Here is a 23,549-nt window from a genome sequence, read left to right on the forward strand (position 1 = left end):
AATGTCAACCGGATCTTGAGGCCTGAGGACGAAGGAAACTCATTGCACATTCCTAAAGGGCACGACAGGATGGCCAGTCCTACACGTCGGGGCCCAACGTCCACACCGCGTCTAGCTGCTTCTACAAGTAAAGGTTCTCGAAGAAGGTCCAACATCGGACCTATGCGGAGTGAGAAAGGCAGAAGGAGGTCAAGCATGATTCCCCAACCTTCTGTTGGCAACGATGAAGCAAATGAATCTACTGTGCTCAGAAGAGCGGAGACGGTTGGACGATCACCCGCCAAGAGACCTAAAAGATTGTCATTGCTTGCAAACGCTTCAAGATCCATGAGAGTGAAGAGTCCGACCGTAGCGCCGATGGCGAACTTGACGGCCAGTGATCCAAACGCTAGTTTCAGCGCAGAATTGAGAGGAGGGTCTTCGAGGCCTACATGGCGATGAACGTTCGTATTGTTCAATTCTCGACTTGTATTGACTGTAGGGCTGTGCCCTCGCAGTGTAGCTTTACTCTCCTTTATCGTCCTATGCCTATCATATATTGTCGTATCTTGTCATTGTCCCGCTGTGTTTCGTTATCTATATACCCTGTTTAGCTTTAGTATCTATTTCATTCGGACGATCAGGATGACGTCGCACCACATGTTTGTTTATGGTATACGATGTGATATAATTTTTCAAGTGAATGCCAAGCTTCGTGTTCATCTGGAATCAGTTAAAAAAAACTTGTGTGAGCGTTTGCATTTCAAGCTGAGGCAATTATTTGACGGTTTTTTTCTAAGCGAGTCAATCGTGTTGGAAGTAGAGGTTTTAGAGAATAATCATTGTCCCATGTAAAACCGTGCCAGTGTGTACATCAATCAAATTATACGTTTTACTTCGAAGAAAGACTAAGAAAGCGTTAGTTAGTTAAGTCGAAATAGAGGTAACAGCGAACTTACCTTGAGGTAATAGACTTGCCAGCCAACAACAGAGAACAGCACTATCGCTTGAAGAACCGACCACCACTTCACACGAGTATTTGTAGATTCAGCGGTATTTCTGTGCCTCCGCTCGCGAACAACTATATACTCCTGTTCATCTTTCACAGAGGTTAGTCCATGTGCCAATGAACGTATTTCTCGCTCGATAGGTGCAACGATGTCTATACGACTCCTGTCAGCCTTTGTTCGATAGTGCAAGTACCAGAAACTGACCGTCATCAGTAATGTAGATGATACCGTGTACGTTGAAGCTAAATGAACATAGTGGACAGTCTGGCGGACGTTGATATGTAGGGTCACAGTACATACCTGACAGTTTTATCAGCAATTGAGCTCATTTGGTTCGAAAAGCAATATTCATGTCTGCCATCTTTTTCTGCTGTTATCGAAACACTACCGGTATTTTGCTTTATATGTTTTGCTAGCGCGTTGTTTTCCGGGTCGGCAAGCTGAAATAACGATAATTAGTCTCTGCACCGTGACTGTACTGAATGAACTTCTAACTCACCCAAAAATCTATGTCTAGATGACCACCTCCACCGACCTGGTAAGTTACAGTCATCTGTATGGCTTGAGTATGAGCGTAGTCGTCGTATGTAGATATTCGACAATACCTGGTCGTTAACATGAAGGTCTTCGAAGAAACACTCTTTCCTCGATGCGGCCACCTCGATCATGTGAGCAGAAACAAAAATGGGGAGAAGAGCTGATAACAAGAAGTATAAAGAAAGAAGCCATGGGGTATAAAGGCGAGCCATGTTGTATTTTTCGCGATTATAAGCTCAAGACCAGGTAATGTGTAGTAAAGCCACGTTCCAGGTGCAGACTGCAGTGAGTAGTAAACGGAGCGGAATGGCGACCCCGGGGGCATTCCCTCGGGGTCCTTTTATGCCCTAATCATTTTCTACAGATCTTTGTGGCAAACCCGTTAGCCTCGCTTCGAATTCGCGATAATATTTCCTATCCTTTTGTTATCTTTTGCATTGTACACGACATCCGCAACGTATATCCATAATGTCAGAACCCACCGATGCTCTTACTCCCAGAGTACGTATATCTCTCTGCTTTATGTTGCTCTGAAGATGTGGAAGATATCGGTTTAATCTCTTCGAAAACATAATCTTTTGTATGGGTCTCTAATCGTCGTTCTTTGGACAGGAGGAGGAAGCCGATGTTCACTTTGAGCCCGTTATTAGGCTCACCGAGCGTGTGGACACAAAGACCATGGAGGAAGACGAAGACGTTCTCTTCAAAATGTAGCGTACAATCGATCTCAATCGATCATCTCCCTTTACTTATCGAATATATCGCGTTCTTTTTACAGGCGTGCCAAGTTGTTCAGATTCGACACCACGTCGACAGATTGGAAGGAACGTGGAACTGGCGACGTTCGTCTACTCAAACACAAGGAGACAAAGAAAACTCGCCTCGTGATGAGACGCGACAAGACCCTCAAAGTTTGTGCTAACCATGCCAGTAAGTCCATATCTTATTACAAAATTTACCAAAGTTACTTTAATCATTGTACCAGTCTCTGCCGAGATGAGACTGCAGCCCAATGTTGGCTCTGACCGCAGTTGGGTTTGGAAGGTTGCAGCCGATTACTCTGAGAGCCCGCCCACTTCTGAGACGCTTGCAATCCGTTTCGCTAATTCTGAAAGTAAGTTGCTTTTGAGCCTATAAAGCTTGTAGTAATCTCGAGTTTTCCTAGATGCTGGTCAATTTAAGACTGCTTTCGAAGATGCTCAGAAAGTCAACGCAGAGATCGCAGGTGTGACCATTCCTGATGCAGAAACCAAAGAGGAAGTTGAAGAAAAGGAAGAGGAAGAGGCTGCGGAAGAAGAGAAGAAAGAAGAAGCTTCAGAAGAGAAAAAAGAGGAATGAATGGTCACAATACCTAGGCTTGAATTTACTGCGCGGTGCTTATTCTCCCCCCTTCGCGACACCACCGATTGTCACCATTCTTCATTCATTGATGATAGTTTAGTTTAGATCATTGCACACGATGTCCAAACAGTGTAGGAAAGAAAATTGTTTGTTCTTTTATGTACGAATTCACCTTTTCGTGACTGTGTAAGGATAAGCGCAAATTTATTTGTCACGCTGATGAGGTGCTTTTGGAGCTGATGCGTTGATGCATTGCGCAAACAAGAATCGATATATTACAGATGAGCCAAGATGCGTTCAAAGATGCACTGCACGTCTCATGATGCTGTATGTTCTGCGAGAGATTCTTCTTCGGCCCAAGCTGTCCAGAAGGCAGCCCCATCCGATTTGTTCCAATATAATGCTGGCTGTTTCCCTTGCACTACGGCCTCGTTGATGAGGACAAAACGTATACTCTGGTGAACAACAATGAGTTTGAGTACCGTCGGTATACCACTGAAAATACTTACTGAGCCACTAGATTAACGAGTATATAGGTTAGTGGCTACTCAACAAAACACCACCTAAAGTCACTTACGGCACTTCATACATGGGCTCCAGCAACAGTGTTTCCTATGCAAATGTCAGTGCAGCTTATAATGACAGGGTGAAGCCATTACCATAATACCCCTTAAGCCCCGAGCTCCACCTCCTCTTTCTAAAGCCTTCCGACATATTTCGTTCAATGCGGAGCTTGTAAACCGTATTTCTACACCAGAGTAGCCAAATAATGCGGTATATTGAGAAATCAGTGATCCCCGAACTTCAGTCAATATCCGACGCAGGTCAGGAATGGTGAGAGGGGCTAGTGTCGTGATGGAGGGTAATCGTGATATAAACTCGGGAATAAATCTAAAACTCGAATGAGAGAAAAGAAACTGAACCCAAAGCGAATACTTACCCATATTTCACCAAGTCTGACGTTGAAATGAATGAGCGCAATATCAAGCTACCGCATAGACATTATCGTACCTCCCGGCTCAACTAAATCAAGCATGTTATGCGATGACCCTCGGTTAGGCGTAAAAAAAGGAAGGAAGCTTCCGGAATTAGACTCCTCGCTCGGAGCCAGGTTCGCAGTAAACCCTATTGACTGAGAGATGTCGTCACATTTAGCTCTAGAATTAAGTCGGGTATCACGACTTACACCTTTGGCGACCCGTCGTTTTACAACACTATCAAGTCCCACAAAAGCACCACTAAGAATGAAAAGCACATTGGAGGTGTCGATATGGTAAGTGTCAGACTTTGCTGAAATCTGATGTCAATGCTTTATGAGATGCCGTTAGACACGATACTTACATGATGGGGCATTGGCACCCCTTTGACCAGGTCTTGATCGCCCCTCTGGCCCGGCAGCACTGGGGGTGTCAGCTGGACTAGGCGACTTGCCTTGTACTGACACTATGGAACCCTCCATCATGCGAAGGAGTGCTTGTTGCACGCCTTCCCCACCAACATCCCGAGATCCTTCCATACCAGTACCACCCGATTTACGCGCGATTTTATCGACTTCGTCGATATAAACAATACCGGTGCTAAGAACCAGTTAATTTACATAATCTTAAGCTCCACGTTGAAACTATACCTGGCGCGGTGAGGATCCCAGCTTGCCGCTTGTAGCTGACGACCTCTTGATTAATGCCATGCCACAACTAGTGTGTGATGTACTCACCAACCGATGGATTGCCATGTCAACATCCTCTCCTACATCTGAAATTCAGTTAATGCATGCCTTAATACTAAAACCGGAGACGACTAACATCCGGCCTGATACAACATATCAATAGTAATTGACGAGGATAACAACGATGTATTACCTGCGTAAACGAGGTTGCATCGCTTACTGAGAACGGGACATCAAGGACTCTTGCCAGTGTCCTAGCCAATAGCGTCTTTCCTAGGGGTTTCATATATCACCGGGGCTTAAATGCTAGCAAAAACATCGTAGACTCACCAGAACCTGTTGGTCCTCTCAAGTAGGGGTAAATCAGGGTAACCTAATGGGCGGGACGGATGAAAGACGAACATTACCAGCACATTGCTTTTCTCAAATAATGGTACAGGATGGCGAGTCTGTAGTGGGATTGAGGATGATATCCGGTGGGGATGCGGGTGTAATCGAGCAGACGACACGCCTGAGCGAACTGAGGAGACGAGTATTAGAATGCAGCATGTCATATCATACGTCTAGAGTATATACCATCATCCACATTAGTCTCGGACCAGTCCATCGCTCCAGGTTCTTCTTCCGGTGATAAAGAGGACAGGTTCGCATGTACTCGGTTATAATGGTTGAACACGCTGCACTCCAAGGTGAATCACGAGAAGGATATTACAAGACCGTTGTCCTTACGCAACAGATAATACTTTCTTTGCTTTCTCTTGACCAACTACAAATTCATCTAAATATTGCACCAACTATGCAAAAGACATGATTATCTTATAACACGATGGTGGCTAAAGATGAGAAATACCTGGCGAGGTGTAGCCAGACCAGCTGGTCTCATGTAAGGATGGTCATCCATATCATCCCTTGGAACATATTCATATCGTGTTTGCGTTCGAAGACCACGAGTCAGAATGCGAAGTTGACGTGCACGCCAGGCCAACATTGCTAGTAGAGCAAAGAAAATATTCGTGCGAATTGACGGTGTGGATACAAGCGTGTAACGATTCGAAACTTTGACTTCCCCGCCTATGCCTAGGTTGTCGTGAATGATCTAAAAAATACAGAGACGGCGAGATGGGTGTAAGTGAAAGGGCAAATTGGCTGGATGACTCAGTACGCCTCGAAGCATATACTAGTGAAACTTCCCTGTATACCAGTTATGGAAAGCGTGTCGCGGTAAAGGCCGACGGGTGCGCCATGTAAGAGCAGCGACCAAGGAGCGACCGTATTATTTTGAATCTGTCTTTCTTACTACGACAGTTATCTTTTTTGCTATATATCTAATGGTCCGCCATCGCTCGCGTTCCGCGTCTCCTGCACCACGGTTGGAAGATGACCGGGAAGGAAGGCATAGGCACCGAACATCTTATAGAGACGAAAAAGGTCATTCAAAATACGACGCCGACGACAAGAAGCGTAGACGCAGCCGCAGCAAGGACAATGATGATTCCTCTAGATGGAGGAGGGATCGAAGTCGCAGTGGGGAGGACGACCGTAAGGAAAAAAAGTATGCTTCGGGAGCCACTCTATAAGTCATATGTTCACATATTTGCAGGCGAAAACGAGATAAGTCTGAAGAACGGAAAGCAAGAAAGGCAGAAAAGAAGAGGATAAAAGAGGAAGAAGAAGCTCGACAGGTAGCAGAGCTCAGCGTTTACAGTGCTACTGACAATCCTTTCCATGACGTCAACCTTGGACAACAATTCCGCTGGCACAAAAAGAACGATAAAGAGAAAAAGGAAGGTCTGTCATTAGCAGAGATTCAAAGAAGGGATGCCTTGAGACGTCAGGAGGCAAAAGAAGAGCTCGAGCGCCTGAATCGAAGGCGTGCTGAACGAGAAGTGGAGCAACGACTCAGGGAGGAGGAAGAGCTGCGAATGCAACGAATGGCTGAATCTGCGCAGATGTCTGATTGGATAGCTAAAGATGGCGAATTCCAGCTTGATCAGGAGCGTCATAGGGCAGCCATCCGAATCAAAGAAAAGAGGGCAAAAGCTATAGACTTTTTGGCTCTTAATCTGCGTTATGTCAACCCTCATGAGGAAGACGAAGAAGCAGAGGAAGATGCAGGTTTGGAGATTGATCTCGACGAACCTTATAATATATTTTTCGTAAGCTGCTTCATATGTGGGTTTTGGACTGACGAGTCTAGGCTGATATTGCATGTAGAATCTTTCTTCAGAACAAGTCGAAGAGCTTCATGATGATATCGAACATTATCTTTCATTAGAAAACTCTGACGTTAACATTGAATTTTGGACAGTAAGTCATCCGCCTTATCCATGTGGTGGTTCAACTCATGTGTGGTCAACTCAGAATATGATGGTGGTCTGCAAAGATCGCCTCGATAGAATCAAAGCAGACGAAAGTATGGGTGTGGAAGCTGCTGCTGCTGTTGAATCGGACATCACCGCTTTGTTATCCGGAAAAAGTTATGAACATCTCGCAAGTCTCCAGAAACAAATTCAAGCGAAGCTCGGTAGTGGCGAACCAATAGACGTAGACTACTGGGAAGGCTTACTAAAGAAACTCATCGTGTGGAAAGCCAAGGTAATCACTTGAACTGTTAGTTTAACATTGCAAGTGCTGATATGTTTTTGCCAGGCAAAGCTCAAGAGCTTACATGAAGTCGTCGTTCGTAACAGGCTTGAGCAATTGCGAAAGCGGCAAAGGGACGAGGCACTGCAAGCACAAGAGGAGTTGCTTGCAGGCGTTGCTAAATCAGCTTCCAGCAGGAGAGATAACCCCGTGCCTGTTGCCGAAAGTACTCCAACTGAAACTCAGGTTCTACCTGAAGAGATGGAACCTTACGACAGATCTATGAGCCCAAGTCTAATTGATATCACCAGATTATCAGTAGATGACAGACAAATTGACATTGTCACTGAAGGAGAAGACCGTGCTGCCCTAGTAAGCGTCGCATTAATTGTATTTTATGTGTTAAAAATACTCATAGCTCCTATGTCTAGTTTTTGCAGCGTCGAGCAGTTGCTGCTTCCCGGTTTGTTCCTAAAACAGAGCAACCAGTTGTCGAAGTTCAAGACACAGAAGTCGCGAGTGGCGCTGACCTCGCTTCTGAGGCGCTGTACAGAGCTGAAGCAGAACGAGAACTTGATGAAGAAGAAGAGCTTTTCAATCTCGAAGAGAATATCATCAATCCCACGACTTACAACTGGGAAGATAAATATAGGCCGCGAAAGCCTAGGTACTTTAATCGTGTTCATACGGGCTACGAATGGAACAAGTACAATCAGACCCACTATGAGTTCGTGCTCTATCCTTCACTCTTCGTTGATTATTATCTGATATATGATTCCAGTACTGATAATCCTCCTCCAAAAGTTGTCCAAGGATACAAGGTACGTGATAAGCTTATCTACAGGTCTTTATCTAATCCAATGCATCTAGTTTAACATTTTTTACCCTGATCTCATCGATAAATCCAAAGCCCCCACCTACAAAATAGTCAAGGAGCCAGGAAATGAGGAGACTGTTTTATTACATTTTAGCGCCGGACCTCCTTACGAGGACATTGCGTTCCGCATCGTGAATCGCGAATGGGAATTCTCACACAAGCGGTACGTACGGTCGTTCACGTTTTATACGCCTATCACTAACGCTCCTTGAAGCGGGTTCCGAAGCAGCTTCGACCGAGGATGCCTATCGCTTTGGTTCAACTTCCGTCGTAATGTGAGCATGTTTCTAATATTCGATTACGTCGAGAAATGCTAATGGCCTCATCAGTTCTATCGCAAGTAACGTACTTTCGGCATAGGATGACGTACCTGTATCAATACGTTTTTGTTGTAATGTAAAGTCGTCTCCTCTGTGGACATTTCTCATCTTATACGTCCCCTCGTGAATAAGGGATAGCTCGCTTGGACCATAATTGGTTTTTTTGTAGTGAAGGCTGCGTGTAAGCCGCAAACAATGCACTGGATACAGCCATGAGGGTAACGTGATTGCCGCGGAGATGAAATTAACACATGTGGTCAATACTTACTACTTATAGCCGTCTTCCTTGAGGCTTTGGCAGGTTCGCTTTAATAGCAGTACAGTGGGCGGCAAATGGCTTCAGGTGGACCTTCCCCACTTCACTTCCTTTGTCGCGACAATCTCTTGCCGACGAGCTTGGTCGTCTGGCCTGGTGTAGTCGTACTTTTACTCTAGGAGTCTATTGTCTGTGACGGGCCCACACTTCGTTGTGTGGCGTCGGTGGCCCCACTTTGTTCAAGCACGTCGGTAAGGCCACAGCTGTGGCCAAAGCGCACAATCGAACTTTCCACTTCTCGTCAAAGCGGTTGGCTTTGCTGGGGCGTATGTCCAGTACAAAAGGGCGCTCAAGTGCGTTGGTCTGCAGCTCTCGTATTTCCTCCCACTACTCTCAGCTCTCTCGAATCACCTCGAACATGATGTCTCTCGTGTCTTCTCTGAGCGCCACAAATCAAGGTCGTCGTCAATATGGTGCCAATACCTCGAGTGCTTACTTCAACAGGCCAAGGTGGCTCGTGTCTCCTGATGCATCTACATTGGTTCCGCCCGTGTTTTCTGGGAACGTGGTGAACACTCAGCACCACGCTCCCAGTTCTCAAAACCTCTGCCCCTTGAACAACGACGTATTGCGTCCTGGTTTTCTCCCTTCAAAAGTAGTCACTAGCTCTATTCTGTCGAATCGTTCCAACATCATGCCCAACAACGCGGTTACTGCGCGCACCAGATCAGCGTTAGGTGCATGGGCTCCCCAATCGAGCAACAGAACCCTTAACCAGGTTGACATTTCGTTCCCGGCGTCCGTCAATAGCGCAGTCAATCAGCATTCCGGGTATCCCACGTTGTTCCGTGGTGACATGGTGTCGACGTCGACAGCGCCACCGGCGTTCGCCATGGATGACAGGAGCTTCGCTCCTGAACCTCGACGGTCATCAGGTCACGACTATCAATGGGCCGCCTCCCGATTCCCTCATGACCGCCACGACGGCCCTGTTATCCCTAGAGGACAGTCCCCGCCATTTGATTGGGTCACGAATAACGTTTCTTTCCCGTCTGCGGGCCCTGTCTCAGATATTCATGGCAGACGCTCATTGGAATCTTCTGTTGGCACTGGACGTACGGAAGAAATCTTACTTGATCACGCTGCCTTTAAAGAACATGAGATCGCTATTCCCACAAACAGTGCCATAGGGTACATGAAGCCACCGGTGTCCCGTCGAGCTGTTGCCCCTAAGTGTACTACCTATCCGACGGATTTGGAAGGACTTGTGAGGTGGATTTCTGAGTGGCTTTATTCCGTTGTAAATGAATCTGGTGCTGAGCACGTCTCCCGATCTTTGTAAGTCTATTTTTTTCTTCTGGTGTGTAGTTGTTGAATGTATCCACCAGCGGCTATTTTACTCCAGCCGGAATCTGCATGTTAGCTGCCACGCGCATCCATCGGATCTTGAATGCGGTTTCTCATCCGGAAGACGTTGCTATTCTTGCTTTGTGGTACATCCTTCGTCTTACACAACCCACTAAGAGTTGTGCCCTGGGCTCCTCCAACTTCACTTTTTTTGACCATCTGGTTCGTTCTGGTGCCCATACCTTGGACGAAATCATGTTTCGCACATTTGTCACTGCAGCAATGTTGAGTGACAAATGTATCAATGATAACTCATTTTCAGCGAAGAGTTGGTTTGTCGCCTTTTTTTATCTTATTGTCCTGCTTTCGCTGACATTCATCTTTATACAGGAACAAGTTAACTTCGATATCTATGGCATCTCTTAACGAAGCCGAAATTTTTGCTTTACAAAAGCTAGATTGGAACACGCAAATCTCCAGTCATGAATGGGTGGCTTGGCTTTGGGATCTCCGTCAATACCATATTGTGGCAACTCGCCATGAAGCTGCTGAAGAGATAACTCGCGTCGCTGCTAACAACGTAGGACAGTTACTCGATCGTCTCTTGCTCACCGCCAGGATTCATGGCAGCGGAGAGTCTGCCGTTCTCATCACTCGTTCCCCGGACAATGTCCACATGTCCTCACCTGCCGCAGAACCCAGTCCCTCTATGCTGCCTCAGCCAGCAGAGTGGTGCCCAGAGGCTGATCCCATTTTTCACAAACAACAAAGGACCATCGGTGTTGCTCCTGGAGCATACAGAGCTCAATCGTTTCCTAAGACGACGACAACTGCTTTGGATCTTTTGCAGTCCATCATTTCCGTTCCCTCTCCTCCACTGTCCCACAACTTCTCTTATGGGACCGCATCCCCGCAGTTCCCACAATATGAACACTTCGATCATTACAACACAGGCAGAGCCACCACCTTCCCTGCGAAGTTTCAGCATGCTCCAGCTCCTAGCCACCTTTCGTGGATCGCTACCCAAGGATGATGCCTGCCAAGTTGTTTATTGTTTAGGATGCAGCCTTAATTGTCGCTTCAATGCCCTGACTGAGCCGCTACCATCTATTTCCTCTCATGTACACGGTTGCGCTGCCTTCCTTGCTTGTCGTATTGGAGTGGAGTGCCGAAATATTTCGAAGGATCGGGCGGTAACATGACTTCCCGCTGTCGCACCCAGGGTCAGGTCGGCTTGTCTCTTTTTTTTTGCCATTTTTTTTCTTGAGAAGGCCTCCTTACACTACTTTGACCTCAGTGATGCCTTTACGTGACATTCCACTCTGCGCTGTACCAGTTCAGGATTAATCACTTCCATCGGTCATGAGTCATTCAAGTTGTTATCCTTTATTTTTGCCAGACTTTCACTTCAGGCTTCTTTCTGGTCTGACGTGTCACTTTACTTAGTGTATACCTTTATCTACGTACCTATCACCAGTGGCAATGTGAAAGTTCTGGCATATTCTCTTCGTGGCGTTGTGTCGAGACTGATTCCTAAGACTGACTCGGAGACAGTATGACGCAAGCGTCTAACTTATAAAGAAAGCTGATTAGTCACTATCACGGCGCTGTGGCCAAGGGCTTTGGTTTTAGATGTCATCGCCATCCCATTAGGTCTTGCATTGCAACACAAAGCAATCCCATTTCGCGACTTACTTTTCCTCCACCACCACAAATCAAACCCATATTAACCTCACTATCGACACGATTGATAACATGACTGACGCGAGCAATCTCGCCGCTAAGATGGACGTAGACGAGGCCGCTATCGATGAGGGCTTGTACTCTCGTCAACTGTAAGCACCTATTCTTCCAATACTGTCTACTAGCAGATACTAATACTATCTGTTGATGTCAGATATGTTCTCGGACACGAAGGCAAGGCTCTAATATTCTTTATGATAATTCTTTGTCTAATATTCAGCATAGCGATGAAAAAGATGGCAACTTCTAACGTCCTCGTTGTTGGGCTCCAAGGATTGGGAGCTGAAATAGGTGTGATACATGCTCTTACATATCAATGATAATATCTGATAGAAATGTAGCGAAGAACATATGTTTGGCTGGCGTCAAGTCAGTGACTTTGTATGATCCTGAACCGGTCACTGTTCAGGATCTTGGAACGCAGGTTTGTCTCCATTGATTGTGAAAGAAATTACTACTGACAAATGAACTCTTGATAGTTCTTTTTGCGTCAAGAAGATATCGGGCAATCTCGAGCAGAGGCTACACTTCCTCGATTGGCAGAGCTCAATGCGTACGTCCCTGTGCGAAATCTTGAAGGCAAGTCTGGAGAGGAAATTACGCTGGATATTGTCCAAGCTTTCCAAGTATGCTCTGTGGTTCGATTTATAGCATGCGTTTCTGAGGACTAATATAATATATAGGCTGTTGTATTGTGTGGTGTTTCTTACGCCAAACAGCTCGAAATTAATGACTGGACGCACCAGAATGGAGTGTTCTTCGTTTCTGCAGAAACTCGTGGCCTTTTTGGGTATTTAACAATCATTTCCATCCCTTATTCTGTCAGATGGTCTGAGATTGCCTTATTTAGCTCTGTTTTCAATGACTTCGGTCCAAAGTTCACTTGCGTTGACCCTACAGGAGAGCAACCTCTCTCTGGGATGATCGTATCTGTGGAGAAGGTCTGTATTCTCAAGGCCTTGCCTTAATTGTGATTAAAAAGTTATTTAGGATAAGGAGGGACTGGTCACATGTCTCGATGAGACTCGCCATGGGCTTGAAGATGGTGATTTTGTTACTTTCAGTGAAGTGCAAGGCATGGAAGAATTAAATGGCTGCAAGCCTCGAAAGATATCCGTAAAGGGGCCATACACGTTTACCATTGGCGATACCTCTGACCTTGGCGAATACATCCGAGGCGGAATATTTACACAAGTGAAGATGCCAAAAATCATTGAATTTGTAAGTTGTGTCATCCATTCATTCTATGCCTTGCCTATATGACAATGTTAGAAATCACTTCGGGAGTCAATTCAATCACCAGAATTGTTTATCACAGACTTTGCCAAGTTCGAACGACCTTCCTCGCTACATGCTGGCTTCCAAGCGTTGTCCGAGTTTAGAGCCCAATACAAACGTCTTCCTCGCCCGCGAAACGCAGAAGATGCAACTCAGATCGTCGCGCTCGCCAAAAAGCTGGATGCAGAAATAGATGAGAAAGTTATCACTGAGCTGTCGTATCAAGCCTCTGGTGATTTGTCCCCAATAGTTGCCGTCATTGGTGGCTTTGTCGCACAAGAAGTCCTCAAGGCGTGCTCAGCTAAGTTCCATCCTACGGTACAACACTTATACTTTGATTCATTGGAATCACTGCCTTCCGTGCTTCCGACCGAACAAGACTGTCAGCCGGTTGAAAGTAGGTATGATGGACAAATCGCCGTCTTTGGTAAAGCATTCCAGGACAAAATTGCGAATCATCGACAATTCCTCGTTGGGTCCGGAGCTATTGGATGTGAGATGCTAAAGAACTGGAGTATGCTTGGTCTTGCATCAGGTCCTCAAGGAATCATCCATGTCACCGATCTTGATACCATCGAGAAAAGTAACTTGAATCGGCAATTCTTATTCCGTCCCAAGGACCTTGGGAAGTTCAAGGCTGAAGTAGCGGCAGTTGCGGTTGCAGAAATGAACCCAGACCTGAAAGGCAAGATAGTGAGCAAACAAGAACCAGTTGGTCAAGCAACTGAAAGTATGTGTCTTCGATGCGATTACTACTTTTCTGTTGACTGAGCGCTTGTCAAAGATGTCTACGACGAGGAATTCTTTGCCGGGATTGATGGTGTCACGAATGCGTTGGATAATGTAGCTGCTCGTGAGCATTGTATTTATCTCATAAGAGAAAGGATGCTGAAGCTAGAAATCAAAGGCTTATATATGGATCAACGATGCATTCTGTATGAAAAACCTTTATTGGAATCGGGGACATTGGGAACAAAGGGCAATACCCAAGTGATCATACCCCATCTTACAGAATCATACGCCTCCTCACAAGACCCTCCAGAGAAACAAACACCATCATGTACAGTGAAAAATTTCCCCAATGCTATTCAACACACTATCGAAGTGAGCATTCCTCATCATCCTCATTTTATCGTCTAATAAAGGTAAAACAGTGGAGTCGGCAAGAATTTACCAACATGTTTGTTCGACCAGCTGAGTCTGTGAACCAATACCTTTCGGAGCCAAATTTCTTGGAGACTACCCTCAAGTACTCCGGTCAACAAAAGGAACAGATTGAGCAAATAGTGTCATACCTCGTTACGAACAAGCCCTTGACATTTGAGGAATGCATTGTTTGGGCCCGTCTACAGTTTGAGGAGAAGTACAACAACGCTATCAGGCAACTATTATATAGCTTGCCAAAAGATGCCGTCACAAGTACTGGTCAACCCTTCTGGAGTGGTCCTAAGAGAGCACCTGATCCGCTTGTTTTCAACTCTAACGACGTAAATTATCTTAAGCTTTTTGCTTGTGTGATACTGATCTTATCCTACTAGCCTGTTCACCTTCAGTTCATTATCGCAGGGGCCAATCTTCATGCATTCAACTATGGCTTGCGTGGTGAAACGGATCCTGCGATCTTCCGGAAGCTCGCAGATTCTGTCATTGTACCCGAGTTCACCCCCAGGAGTGGTGTGAGTGTACAGATTAATGACAATGACCCAGTGGCTCAATCTGGTGGTGGTGGTAAGTATTCCTATAATATATCATTAGTCTGCTATAAACATACGGCTATAGGTGATCCTGATGATGTTTTGGAGCTTACCAAGAAACTTCCATCTCCCTCGTCTTTGGCTGGCTATCGTCTTTCTCCTGTAGAGTTCGAGAAAGATGACGACACCAATCACCATATCGACTTCATCACTGCAGCTTCCAACCTTCGCGCCATGAATTATAATATTCCAATTGCGGACCGACACACGACTAAGCAAATTGCAGGCAAGATCATTCCAGCCATTGCCACTACAACAGCTCTCGTTACTGGCCTGGTTTGCTTGGAACTTTACAAAGTAGGTTATGTATTTTTTTTTTGGAAAGCACAGTAATTCAACTTCGTTCATTCAACAGATCATAGATGGCAAGAATAAACTAGAGGACTATAAGAATGGTTTCGTAAACTTAGCCTTACCGTTCTTTGGCTTCTCTGAGCCTATCGCTTCTCAAAAGAACAAGTATGGCGAGACAGAATGGACCCTTTGGGATAGATTCGAGTTCAAGAATGACCCAACACTGAAGGAGTTTATATCATGGTTCAGAACGACCCACAATCTCGATGTTGGCATGGTGAGCCAAGGTGTTAGCATGCTTTGGAGCTCTTTCATTGGAAAGAAGAAGGTAATTGAAATCACGCTTCTCATCTGGATAATGGACAGATATAACAATATAACATCAGAGCGATGAGAGATTGCCCATGAAATTCAGCAAGCTTGTCGAACACGTCAGCAAGAAGGCCATACCTCCACACACCAAACACCTTCTGGTGGAGGTTATGGTATCGGATGAAGAAGGAGAAGACGTTGAGGTAAGCTATACCATGGTCATGTTTGTCATCTGTCGTTGATCTTGTCTTCGCCAGGTTCCTTTCATTGTTGTGAAAATCTGAGAGATGTTGGAAGAAGTTTGTCTGAAATGTATACGCAATAAATTAGATGCACTGTAACAATGTTTCGAAATACGGTAATGTCATGTACTCTGTATGTTGCAAGGAGTCGAAAGCCAACAAGCCCGTAGACTGATCCGTATCCTCCATATACCGATCTTGTGTGGCCAGGGCTGATTTCATCGCAGGTGAATCTGGACTTTCCATAATCATGATGTTCTATAAAGTCGCGTTATAGTCCGCTAGGCTGCATCATGCCTGATGAGGCTGATTCAATCTTTATTCTCGGACAAATTAAATATTCCATACCTGTCCCGTTCTGGAGGGACTTCTGTTGTCAATTTCCCCACAGAGCAGTCATGTGTGGCGCTGTCGTAAACCTTCGTGATGCCGCACAATGGAACTACTTCTCACTAACTTAATGTTATTGCCTTTCCAGTCAGAAATCAGTATACTCGTGACATCTCCTGTCTGCTCAGACGAAGACCCCAATGGAGTGGATTGATGGTATAAATATACGGAGAACAGATGATGCATGCCAACACTGAGGACCAGAATCAGTTGGAACAGCAGCCCTAACAACTATGGGGTGTCTACGCTCGTCTTTTCTTCTACTATGCGCTCTCGTCTCAACGAGCAGCCAAAAGTCTGTACCATCGGCGTATTTAGAACCAGAGAGCAAAGCTGTTGACTATGTCAATCCGTGAGTTTCTTCCAAGGGAATCGTGTTGCGAGAAAACAAGGCATGATCTATATTTTAAGGCTTATTGGGAATGGTGGAGATTCTCCGAACAATTCTGGCGGAATGATACCGTCTACTGCCCCTCCATTCGCGATGACTCGCTGGGTTGCACAGACAAGGCAAAACTATGTTTCGGTGACACCATACAACTATTCCGACACAACCATCCATGGATTCCAAGGCACACACCAACCTGCTATCTGGATGGGAGAAAGTGGGCAAGTGATTCTGTCTCCAGGAGCAGGACAGGTCCAACCCACCTTTGAGGACCGTGGAATGAATTTCAATCATGAAAATGAAGTTGCAAGTGTTAATTACTACAGTGTCGAAATGGATGCCCTCGAGGGTGGAACAGTGTTTGCGGAGCAAAGCGCAAGTATGTATACCAGCGTGAACATTGTCATGCCCTTTCTTGACAGTTCATTTATCTTCTTCGTTAGCCTCACGTGTCGGGCATCTCAGGTTCACCTTCAACGATACTAGTGACCCTTATATTCTTGTCGAAGCTACCAGAGCGTCTGTTATGGGCTCAGCCGACCCGTCGAACGTCACCTATCCCATAGGGTCGATTTTTATAGATTCTGATGCTCAAGAGATCACTGGAAGTAACCCTGAACGTCAAGACTTTATCATTGAACCAATATCAACCCCAGCGAAGAACTGGAGTGGATATTTCTGCGCTCGATTCGACCAGCCTTTTTCGGCGTGGGCAGTTGTTCATAATGGTACCGTGTTTGACGGAGAGAGCCAGGGTAATGGGACAACACTTTCTGGTTATGTCAAATTTGAATCCAACCTGACGACTGTGAACGTCAGAGTTGGAGTATCTTTTATATCAATCGACCAGGCAAGGAAGAATTTAGAAGCCGAAATACCAGATGGAACGACCTTAGAAGAGACTGCGAAAGTCACTAGAGTGGCCTGGGCGGAAAAACTGGATAGGATCCAACTTGAAGGCGCTACTTCTGATGAAATGCAGACCTTCTATACTGGTTTTTTCCATACTCTACAGGTTTTTATGTTTCATCATTTTAACGCATATATCTATCGCTCACTTCTTGTCTAGTATCCTTATGAACAGGATGAAGGTGGAAGGTATTATTCTGGCTATGATGATTCGGTCCACGTCGGCAGCTCGTACACTGGGTATTCCAACTGGGTGAGCTCTCGGTTGATCGTTGTCCTGTGCCATGTCTAATTGTTTGTGCGGCCGACCTAGGATACGTTCCGTGCAGAGTGGGCGTGGATTATTCTATTCGCCCCAGAAAGAGTGCCATCTATGGTTCAAAGTATGATACAGGATTACAAGGAGGTATGGTCGACCGCGATGTTTCGTCCATTTCGTCCAGCTCAATTGACATCTGGCAGGGAGGATGGCTTCCCATGTGGAAGAATATCATTGGTACAAAATGACATTTCCCTGTTTGAAGAAACTTTGACGTATTTTTCCACTTTTGCCTTAGAGACAAACATTATGGCACGTATAGCAGCCATGTACGGCCGAACTGTAAACCTGAAGATCATGATGATACTATACAGGTCGGAACGCATGCAGATTCTCTTGTTGCTGAAGCTGCCATCAAAGGAATGACAGGTTTCGACTTTGAGACAGCGTGGGACGCTGTCTATAAGGATGCCACAGTCCCTCCTGTCAATGATACAACGACGATGTAAGCCCCCGTAACATTGTACTTGACTGGGTTCGACCACTCCTGACGCATTGCTTCGGCATGGCAGATACTACGATCGCCAAGAGGTGGGCTAGACTTTACTTGACACTTGTGGTTCCCTTAAAGTTGTTGGCTGGTAGGATGTAGATTATGAAGTCCGTGCAGGATTAACATCCCTATACGAAGAAAGGGGCTGGGTTGCTAACGATATACATGATGAGTCTGCATCACGTACCTTGGATTACTCGTGTATGCTTCGGGCCCACTCGTAGCCACTTCCGATCTAACTTGCTTATTATTTATTATAGATGACGACTACGCAGTATCAATTCTAGCAGAATTTCTGAATAAGACTTCAGAAGCTGCTTTCTTCCGCAATCGCTCGATGACGAATCCTTGGTTGATTTTCAATGCCACATCCGGGTTCATGGAAGCTCGGAACTCAAGTGGAGCGTGGGCAGGATCAGCTGCCGGATGGACTGAGGGCGATGAATGGGTTTACACATTCGATGTGATACAGGATGTTCCCGGACTCATTCAACACAAAGGGGGGAATAACAGCTTCGTAACCTTTTTGGACGAATATTTTGACGGAGGTAAGTGCGACATATTCGGGATTTGTTCTTTAATTATACTTACGACGCGGTTGGAACATTGTTAGGCCATAATGATCCGACCAATGAGGCAGGTATCATGCCACACCCTAGCATTGCGTTACGCTAAATAGAGATTTTCATGACTAACAGCCCTCTCACCACATTCCATATCTCTATGCCTTGGCAGGAGCGGCGTCAAAAGGACAGGTGCGTATACGACAAATAGCCCAAAGCATCTATAACAATTCCGTCAATGGTCTGCCAGGCGTGCGTAATTCTCTGGCAGCATAATGCGTCATAATCTAATTTGTTCCAATAGAATGACGACTGCGGCCAAATGAGCGCATGGTATCTATTTAGCTGTGTTGGCTTCTACCCCGTAAACCCTGTATCCGGGGAGTACGTGGTCGGAACGTGCGTGTTGTCTACTTCACTGATGGTGACAGGTCACCGGTTGCATTCACTCACGCTTCTTTGTAGACCCTTTTATGACAAGGTGACCATCAACTTCCCGGGCTCGTCGAAACTGCTGGAAATATCTGCGCAAGGCGCTCCCAATAACGTCTATGTGAAGTCCATGCAGATCAATGGACAATCAGTGCAAACTCCCATCATTGAGCATGGGCAGCTCGTTGAGGGTGGTGACATCATATTCGAAATGAGTTCAGAGCCTCAGCCATGGGCTTCGGGCACTTTGCTCGATTTACTCAATGAACATTGAACATGTCACTCATTTTTTTTGGGCGAACTGTAACTCGAGGCTGCTTCTGTTCCAGTCGAAATGAACAAAATATTGTGTACTCGTAGCTCTCAAGATCGACAAATTTCTTATCACATGTTGGAATATGGCATAATACGATGGCATTAAGACAGAAAAATATGTACCACAATAGTAACTATGAGGCAAATTTCCTATCCTAGTGCCTGGGGTGGAAGGGCATAACTACTTACCTACGAATGGGAATAAAGGATAAGGAATCGCGAAGATCTCACTACGCGACCTACGTAGTAGGTAATAAGGGCAACTCGGAGAACGACAGTTGGAGATAAAAGAAGTGGGGAGATGCAAGAAGGGGGAGGAGCTACGAAAAAGAATGGCTGATAAATGTAATATTTTTGTAGCTTTACTACGGTGTTTTCTGCATGTTTTTGTGAGGTTTCGTGATGCGTTAGAGAGAGAAACGTGACGTAACAAACAATTGAAGGCAGAAAACTAAAAGTCATAAGAGTATTAGTGTAGCAGACGTCAGGGTACTGGATAAAACGGGAAAAAAAAAGAATACATCAACAATGAGAATAAAGAACCAGGGGGATGTATATGTTCAATCCTTGAACGTGGTATGGTTCAGGTAATGTCCGAGGATATTGATCAACTTCGACACCTAACCTTCTTGCGTGAGCTATGAAGGAGTAACAAAGTTCGCAATCCAACTATATAAATATGGGAAATTGCGCAACCGAGAATGGTGAAATCGAGAATAATAAATGACGCTGCGTCCCCAAAAGACAGGATGGATATGTCTTCACAGTTGGGTGACCGGGATCAGATAAACAGAGTCGCGACGAGGGCGAAAAAATCCAGTATGCACAGACGACGAAAATTGAGAGGCATGAACAAGAGAGTGGAAATTATGACACCCCGGAGATGCGATGTCTTCGAAAGGCGAAAGAGCCGTTATGTATGTTGACGGGGGAAAAAGGATAAAAACATGGTGTCTATTGGTGCAGACGGTGCTGCTCACGGTGAAAGGGATATATGGAAGAAACCTTCAACAAGCTCGTAACCAGATCGACTGATGATTGACGCTTGGGTGAGGTCTAAAAAGATGTCTGTAAGCCGATGCCGAGTAGCCATAGTGGTTTGAAGTGGGCCAGGAGTCAACTTGAGATGGTTGGCCAACCTCGTTTGTAGTCAAATGCATATTACCGCCTCTATAGTTGTACTGAGAATATGATTGCGAACGGACGTGGCCACGAGCCTGGGAATTGTCCTGATCATAACAGCATTGCGATTGCGACCGCGAATGTGCGAGAACGGCTGACGCGTCGCAAGGGTAAGGTGGAACGTATTGAGAAAGCGCATGGGGGAAAGGGCCAACATCAAACCCATAGCCTGTCATCATCGGTGGCGGCTTCACAGGGACGTAAGCTACACCGGATGTCCAATCATAAGAAGCTGGAACGGGAATCGCATACTGCGGCGCAAGTGACGGCTGAACAGCTACATATTGGCCACTGGCCCGATTCCTCTCGCGCATTATCGGCTCATCTCCTGCGGGGCTCCATTTGGCAGGAGGCGGTACAGCTCTATCCATATTATAGGTTCCATCAAGACGCTTCTCAGTATGCTCGAAATGAAGCCCAGGGACGATACGTTGATCCATGTTTCGATGAGCGCGACGTCTGGGTAGATATTCTTCCCTAAGCGGCCCATCTTCATCAAGATCAATTTCATATACGTCAACTGAATGTCCACTGGATGCTTTATCACAGCCAAACTTTTCTTTCCTGCGCTGCTCTAGCCCAAGAAACACGGGTTGCAAATCGATGTGATTAAGGCTTGCAGGTGCTTCGGCGATTTCCTCTATCACCTTGCGTATCACAGAATGAGGGCTGGCAGAAGGCCGAGATATGGGTTGAGGGTGAGGACATGCAACGGAACGGTGGTAAGACATCAGATGGGCGAGCCACTCTGACCAAGCTACTGGCGTGACCGAAAGATCATGAGTGAAAATATCGAGTGCCAAAGACTCCAGCTTGTTTAGCGACTGGATTGGAACATTTGAAATGGAGTGCCTACAAGCATTGTTTAGTTGAATTGTGCGCAAGGAAATTTAAGAAATAAATATACCATGTCTTATTAGAGAATGTATGATCATCGAGCCACTTATTTGCGAGCATACAGCCTAGCAGGATAAGTCTGAATAGGATGTTCCTCTCCACAGCTGTTCTGTCATCAGTACCGTTTCGCGTATCTTCAAGTAATTCGGCCCTAAACCGCAGTTCTTTAACGTGTTCTGGGCCTAGTCCAACCGCCCCAAAATAAACTGGTAAACGGGCTATGTACCATACGGCTAAAAGCACTGCCGAAGGTTGCAACAATGTTGACAGAAACAACGAATGCACCGACTCTACCAGGCCGGCTGGCGGCGCAGCGGAGTAAGGGTTGGTGGTAGTGGGCCTGTACAGATTATGAATCAGTTCGTTTGTATCACAAAAACAACAGTAAGAGTGACGCACATGTATACCGCAAATCCAGGAGCTTGACCCGTGCCGGTTGTACAGACCTTCCAAACGTAAGCAACAATCCATTGAGCCAGCGGTTCCGCGAGCTTCCTGTATGGCATACTTGCTGTAGTAGGTGAAGTGGGTTCCTCGATGGCTTTGGTTGATTCTACGTGTGTATACGGTTGACATTGGTAGCATTGAGGTCCACAAACATTCGTGTATGCATAGAGCGACTCCACTGGTGCAGCGCGTATTGGGTCAACAGACGCGTACGTTTGAGTAGCAGCCACTGCACGATCAATATATTCGCCAAAGGGAGTGAGTGGTCCAATAGGACTAGAGCCAGCATCACCAATGTCTACCATGTCAGGTGATTCTTCCTCAAGGACGGGTGAAAAAACACCTAGTCGTTCGTCGTACCTTGATCCGTCACGGGGAGGCCACATACAACCATCAAGGTCGGGACTCTCCATCTCCAAATCATTTTCATTGCCCTCGAGAGGAGAACTTGCACTCCACTGACTCTCATGATCGTATATAAACTGATCATCGATGGAATGACTGAAGTCCATATCTTCATCCATATCTCCCTCTGCCTCCTGGGGCAAAGAGGACGAAGGCGAGATGGATCCTAAACTACGATTCCGTAGAAAAGTACGGGCGGGCGGAATACACGCTTCCACGTGTGCTCCTTTAATAGGAAGCGCGTTATCCGCACCAGCTAACCCTTGACAAAAATGTGAGGTAGGAATGTCTCGAGCGCTATGATGGGCGTTCTGCCAGATCTGGCGCCTCTTGCTTCTCCTCCAAGAAGGCAGGGAGTTGATCCACTCCTCACGAGTGCCAAAGGAGGGAGGGGGGCCGATTGGAGGAACGGGCAGAGAGTGGGTGATTCGATGGAAAACCGATGGTTTAGTTTTTGTAACGTCGCCAGATTGGATGTATTTGTGAACTGGGTGCGCAGCGGCCTTAGCGGCAAGTGGTACGGGAACTGGCATCTGAAGGGTGAAAGAGACAGAGACAATTGCCAGATGCACGAGAAGTGCAAAGGCAAGAGTATCTCTGGTCTAAAAATCCGAGCTCCTTAATAGGAGACAAGGCCGGAAGGGAAGAAAGAGTTCGTGAAATCTGTCGTGAACGAGTTGGGGGCGAGAAAGAATAGAAGAAAAGGCTGAACCGAGTCGAGGGGATTGGCAAACGCGCAGCAAAGGCGTGCCTTTTAGAATGCTCCAAGCAGATGAAAGCAGATGTTGAACAGAGCAGAGCAAGACGTCGCCACCTGAATTTCCAGCTTTTGAACCACGTAGAGAACCTCTATAGCGAAAGATTGGGATTAGGATGCCCTCCCAGTCGACGTCGACACTGTCGTTGACGATGAGCTGAAGCAAACGAGTTTTCTGGCGAATACGAGACCGACGAATGGGGGGTCGATCCACAGCCAAGAAGGTGGAGGCGAAGGTTCCCTGGAAAACTTTTCTTATAAAAGACCACCCCACTTTGCTTATGTCAGCCGTTCCCATTGGCCAAATCGGTTTTGATCTCCTTTGCCCCTACAGCGTCTCCCTGCGCAGCCTGTTTCACGCCCTTCTAACACTAAAATGTCTGCAAACCACGTCAGACTGTTGCATAATGAACAGCGCTCTGAGCCTCTTTGGGGTCCACACGTTGTAACGCTACATGTTCCACCTACAGCTCATTACGCTCCATTACTGAATCCAGCCGACTCGGAGCCCGC

General features: G+C 46.1%; 8 protein-coding genes across 8 annotated transcripts; 5 read left to right on the plus strand and 3 right to left on the minus strand.

Moving 5' to 3' along the window:
• Window positions 1–796: 796 nt before the first annotated feature.
• SERLADRAFT_460567 (uncharacterized protein) lies at window positions 797–1,831 on the minus strand (the record flags this gene model as incomplete). Its single annotated transcript, XM_007315367.1, has 6 exons — window positions 797–887; window positions 939–1,141; window positions 1,194–1,231; window positions 1,290–1,429; window positions 1,489–1,542; window positions 1,595–1,831. 6 exons carry the CDS (start codon window positions 1,736–1,738, stop codon window positions 858–860), a joined length of 609 nt encoding a protein of 202 aa, XP_007315429.1.
• A 66-nt stretch (window positions 1,832–1,897) lies between these two features.
• Window positions 1,898–3,067, plus strand: SERLADRAFT_460572 (uncharacterized protein; the record flags this gene model as incomplete). Its single annotated transcript, XM_007315368.1, has 5 exons — window positions 1,898–2,027; window positions 2,139–2,236; window positions 2,305–2,456; window positions 2,512–2,640; window positions 2,692–3,067. The coding sequence occupies 5 exons, from the start codon at window positions 1,995–1,997 to the stop codon at window positions 2,862–2,864; spliced, it is 585 nt and encodes a 194-aa protein (XP_007315430.1).
• A 117-nt stretch (window positions 3,068–3,184) lies between these two features.
• SERLADRAFT_435118 (uncharacterized protein) lies at window positions 3,185–5,521 on the minus strand (the record flags this gene model as incomplete). Its single annotated transcript, XM_007315369.1, has 17 exons — window positions 3,185–3,322; window positions 3,377–3,383; window positions 3,445–3,479; window positions 3,527–3,758; window positions 3,808–3,823; window positions 3,879–3,999; window positions 4,054–4,157; window positions 4,209–4,444; window positions 4,495–4,529; window positions 4,582–4,619; window positions 4,670–4,676; window positions 4,727–4,806; window positions 4,864–4,880; window positions 4,936–5,053; window positions 5,110–5,210; window positions 5,263–5,327; window positions 5,384–5,521. The coding sequence occupies 17 exons, from the start codon at window positions 5,519–5,521 to the stop codon at window positions 3,185–3,187; spliced, it is 1,488 nt and encodes a 495-aa protein (XP_007315431.1).
• A 245-nt stretch (window positions 5,522–5,766) lies between these two features.
• Window positions 5,767–8,420, plus strand: SERLADRAFT_360125 (uncharacterized protein; the record flags this gene model as incomplete). The annotated part of the gene is made up of 10 exons (XM_007315370.1): window positions 5,767–6,085; window positions 6,134–6,689; window positions 6,748–6,840; window positions 6,895–7,128; window positions 7,183–7,488; window positions 7,548–7,843; window positions 7,898–7,937; window positions 7,987–8,156; window positions 8,208–8,268; window positions 8,323–8,420. The coding sequence occupies 10 exons, from the start codon at window positions 5,862–5,864 to the stop codon at window positions 8,335–8,337; spliced, it is 1,995 nt and encodes a 664-aa protein (XP_007315432.1).
• Window positions 8,421–9,998: 1,578 nt separating this feature from the next.
• On the plus strand, window positions 9,999–10,867 carry SERLADRAFT_381989 (uncharacterized protein; the record flags this gene model as incomplete). The annotated part of the gene is made up of 2 exons (XM_007315371.1): window positions 9,999–10,248; window positions 10,307–10,867. Coding segments are annotated over 2 exons (527 nt in total), but the record flags the coding sequence as incomplete, so codon positions are not given.
• A 655-nt stretch (window positions 10,868–11,522) lies between these two features.
• Window positions 11,523–15,724, plus strand: SERLADRAFT_360126 (uncharacterized protein; the record flags this gene model as incomplete). Its single annotated transcript, XM_007315372.1, has 16 exons — window positions 11,523–11,751; window positions 11,814–11,950; window positions 12,001–12,083; window positions 12,139–12,285; window positions 12,343–12,449; window positions 12,510–12,600; window positions 12,650–12,880; window positions 12,932–13,667; window positions 13,722–13,790; window positions 13,845–14,041; window positions 14,092–14,424; window positions 14,476–14,665; window positions 14,717–14,988; window positions 15,047–15,313; window positions 15,372–15,500; window positions 15,555–15,724. 16 exons carry the CDS (start codon window positions 11,672–11,674, stop codon window positions 15,579–15,581), a joined length of 3,096 nt encoding a protein of 1,031 aa, XP_007315434.1.
• A 599-nt stretch (window positions 15,725–16,323) lies between these two features.
• On the plus strand, window positions 16,324–19,307 carry SERLADRAFT_366886 (glycoside hydrolase family 92 protein; the record flags this gene model as incomplete). The annotated part of the gene is made up of 13 exons (XM_007315373.1): window positions 16,324–16,696; window positions 16,761–17,332; window positions 17,387–17,479; window positions 17,540–17,632; window positions 17,689–17,722; window positions 17,840–17,990; window positions 18,058–18,076; window positions 18,131–18,239; window positions 18,299–18,586; window positions 18,652–18,674; window positions 18,737–18,853; window positions 18,906–19,000; window positions 19,067–19,307. 13 exons carry the CDS (start codon window positions 16,324–16,326, stop codon window positions 19,305–19,307), a joined length of 2,208 nt encoding a protein of 735 aa, XP_007315435.1.
• A 352-nt stretch (window positions 19,308–19,659) lies between these two features.
• SERLADRAFT_460594 (uncharacterized protein) lies at window positions 19,660–21,599 on the minus strand (the record flags this gene model as incomplete). Its single annotated transcript, XM_007315374.1, has 3 exons — window positions 19,660–19,725; window positions 19,780–21,382; window positions 21,438–21,599. The coding sequence occupies 2 exons, from the start codon at window positions 21,485–21,487 to the stop codon at window positions 20,356–20,358; spliced, it is 1,077 nt and encodes a 358-aa protein (XP_007315436.1).
• Between the last annotated feature and the right edge of the window lie 1,950 nt (window positions 21,600–23,549).

This window comes from Serpula lacrymans (genome assembly GCF_000218685.1).
Source record: "Serpula lacrymans var. lacrymans S7.9 unplaced genomic scaffold SERLAscaffold_4, whole genome shotgun sequence".
Taxonomy (NCBI): domain Eukaryota; kingdom Fungi; phylum Basidiomycota; class Agaricomycetes; order Boletales; family Serpulaceae; genus Serpula; species Serpula lacrymans.